Source organism: Merops nubicus, unplaced genomic scaffold (genome assembly GCF_000691845.1).
Source record: "Merops nubicus isolate BGI_N331 unplaced genomic scaffold, ASM69184v1 scaffold26855, whole genome shotgun sequence".
Classification (NCBI taxonomy): domain Eukaryota; kingdom Metazoa; phylum Chordata; class Aves; order Coraciiformes; family Meropidae; genus Merops; species Merops nubicus.
Window position 1 is genome coordinate 1515 of NW_008608006.1, and position 953 is coordinate 2467.

At 66.2% G+C, this 953-nt stretch overlaps 1 protein-coding gene across 1 annotated transcript in view; it reads left to right on the forward strand.

Moving 5' to 3' along the window:
* Positions 1–200: 200 nt before the first annotated feature.
* Positions 201–953, forward strand: part of LOC103772807 (matrix metalloproteinase-9-like) — a gene marked incomplete at both ends in the record, with an annotated part of 1106 nt that continues 353 nt past the window's right edge. Inside the window, 2 exons of the mRNA XM_008940150.1 lie at positions 201–439; positions 798–946. Of these exons, the coding sequence (XP_008938398.1) occupies positions 201–439; positions 798–946 (388 nt within the window). The remainder of the gene's footprint in view (positions 440–797; positions 947–953) is intronic.

A 953-nucleotide genomic window follows, 5' to 3' on the forward strand; every position in this document is an offset into this window, starting at 1 on the left:
CGGCACCCTCCTGGCACCCAGGACCCTGATGGGCTCCTGGGGCGGCAGTGTGGGGCTGCAGGCTGAGTTTGGGAGCTGCCTGTCTCCCCGCACCTCGGGAGGTGCCCGGGCTGGGGTTGGGCACCAGCGGTCTGCGGTGTCTCGGACTGCCCGAGCTGCCTGCCACCTTGCTCAGCCCCTCTGGCTGCCTTTCCCCCCAGAGCTACCTGCTGCGGTTCGGCTATGCCACCGAGGCGGAGGCAAAGATGGGCAGCAAGCACACGTCCCTGGGCAAGGCGCTGCGCAGGATGCAGAAGCAGCTGGGCCTGGAGGAGACAGGGGAGCTGGATGCCGGCACGCTGGAGGCCATGCGAGCCCCCCGCTGTGGTGTCCCCGATGTGGGAACCTTCCTCACCTTCGAGGGGGACCTCAAGTGGGACCACATGGACCTGACATATCGGTGAGTCTGCCTGAGGGAACAGAGCCTTGTGCCTACCGGGTGACGGTCCCCGGGGGATGGAGATGGGTGCGAGGGCCCAGGCAGGGCAGCAGACTCAGCCCAGCCCACCAGCTCAGCCTCGGTGCTACTGGCACAGCTGGGTCTTGGCACAGCCAGAGCCGAGCCAGCACAGTGGCAGGGACCGGAGAGCATCTGGGCCCCAGCCTCAGGGTGGTGGCCGGCTGCTCTGCCCAGCCATGCCAGCGCTGATATTTCCTCCTGGGGTGGGGGCACATCCCCAGCGTGCACCTGGAGCGGGGTCACTCCCGCATCAGGAGCTGGGACCCAGCAGCTCTGACCTTCTGCCTGCCCCCGGCAGGGTGATGAACTACTCCCCGGACCTGGACCGTGCCATCATTGATGACGCCTTCAAGCGGGCGTTCAAAGTGTGGAGCGATGTGACCCCCCTCACCTTCACCCAGATATACAGTGGCGAGGCAGACATCATGATCATGTTTGGCAGCCAAGGTGATGC